The 1,720-nt window shown below is 41.5% G+C and overlaps 1 protein-coding gene across 1 annotated transcript in view; it reads right to left on the reverse strand.

Annotated features, from left to right (window-relative positions):
* Positions 1-1,507, reverse strand: part of otofa (otoferlin a) — a 76,802-nt gene extending 75,295 nt beyond the window's left edge. The window contains exon 1 of the mRNA XM_013910317.1: positions 1,142-1,507. Within this exon, the coding sequence (XP_013765771.1) occupies positions 1,142-1,223 (82 nt within the window). The 5' untranslated portion in view covers positions 1,224-1,507. The remainder of the gene's footprint in view (positions 1-1,141) is intronic.
* Between the last annotated feature and the right edge of the window lie 213 nt (positions 1,508-1,720).

Consider the following 1,720-nt stretch of genomic DNA (forward strand, 5'->3'; position numbering starts at 1 on the left):
GAGCGGACGATCCAGTCACTGACTGTGAAGGCACGGTTCATAGAATATCCAGACCCTGGTGCAATCACTGCAGCACAGACCACTGCACTAGAAGTTATCCTTTTTTTCCCCCAACATGCACACACACAAACACACACACACACACACACACACACACACACACACACACACACACACACACACACACACACACACACACACCAAGAGGAAAGGAGGCAGCAGTGCTCTTGTAACATCTTCTCCAATTGTGATGCTGTATTGATTTCAACAGGGACTGAGCACCTGTCAGTGGACTGATCACTGTCCAGGGTGCTGAAAAACACACCGCTCCTCCTTCCTGTCTCAGTTTCTTTCACATTATTTTGCTCACACACACAGCACACGGAAAGCAAACGATAAGAACGTGAAACACATGAATAAATCAACTAGACCCCTTTTTCCACAACTCACTTCCTCTTCTCATCTCCTCTGAGAGAGAGTGCAAGGTCGTGGCTACAATTCTGACTCTTAGATTTGAGTGAATTGGTTAGTACTCCAAAGATCTTACACAGAACATTCACAAAGCTCCATCTTTAGCCACATCTTTAGCAATCGATGCCATCAGCTTAGTCTAAACTGGCCTCTTAAACACATTGTTCTAGTAAGTTGAAAGAAAGTAAATAAAATAACTGAAAATCAGTGATGGGAAATCGATGTTTCAGGGATGCCAAGATTGGTGTTTTTTCCTCTTTTATGATACACTTAAAAATAGAAGAGATAAAAGCTTTGAATTTACATTCACCATTCTTGGCAGAAATGGTATTAATTTTTGTAGTACTTTACATGATGTATATAACATATAAAGGAAAAAAGACAGAATTTAATTTATCAGTTGTTGTTTTTTACCATATCAACGAACATAATGAAATAAAACGTAAGACTTGGATACTCGATCTCTCTTTGTGATATAGACCAGTTATTCTGTTTTGCCTGCAACTAAACTCTTTTTCTCACTCTTCCAACTTTTTTATGCAGCGGCTGACTGGCTCTCATCACATTGTGTAACGAAACGCAAATCAGGGCACAGCACACAGCGCGATCAGGTTTCCAAACACACACGGCTTCAAAGAATAATTCAAAAAATATACATATATATCCTTACCCCTGAATGTAACTTTGGCGATCTTGTCACCTTTCCCTCGCAGGTGAGCGACCGTCTTCAGGTGAACCATTAAAGCCATCATTAGTCCAGTCTGGTGGGGGCGGGAGTAATTTTACTCCACACAGATAAAACTTGAATCGATTTGGTGCAATCTGCGTTTAATGATGTCTTGGTGAGCCTTTCTTTGCGGGCTGGTGGACCCAAAAATCGTTTTCTATCCGGGCAACATGAATACTTTACGTGCGTTTCTTTAAACGAAAGAAAGAAAACAAACAAAAAATCCAAAACCCAAAAATGAATTAATCACAGGCTCCAGTTAACATTTCCTCCTACTCCGTGGCTGCTGGGTCTATCGCACATCTCTGAGCTGGCTCTTGGTTTTACTCTGCTCGTTGCGCAGGAAGGGCGGGGGTGGGCTTCAACTACAGAGAGATGATGCTCTAATTGCGGGGGGACAAAACAAAACAAAAAAACACAGACCAGGCTTGGGATTCGGATGAAAATCCTACCGCTGTTTGAGAGACATTTTTAATAAAAACGCTTAGCCATGAATCTAGACCTACTGTACTTCATGCATTT

Source organism: Pundamilia nyererei, unplaced genomic scaffold, assembly GCF_000239375.1.
Source record: "Pundamilia nyererei isolate P.nyererei 1_Seehausen unplaced genomic scaffold, PunNye1.0 scaffold00041, whole genome shotgun sequence".
In the NCBI taxonomy this organism is placed as follows: Eukaryota; Metazoa; Chordata; class Actinopteri; order Cichliformes; family Cichlidae; genus Pundamilia; species Pundamilia nyererei.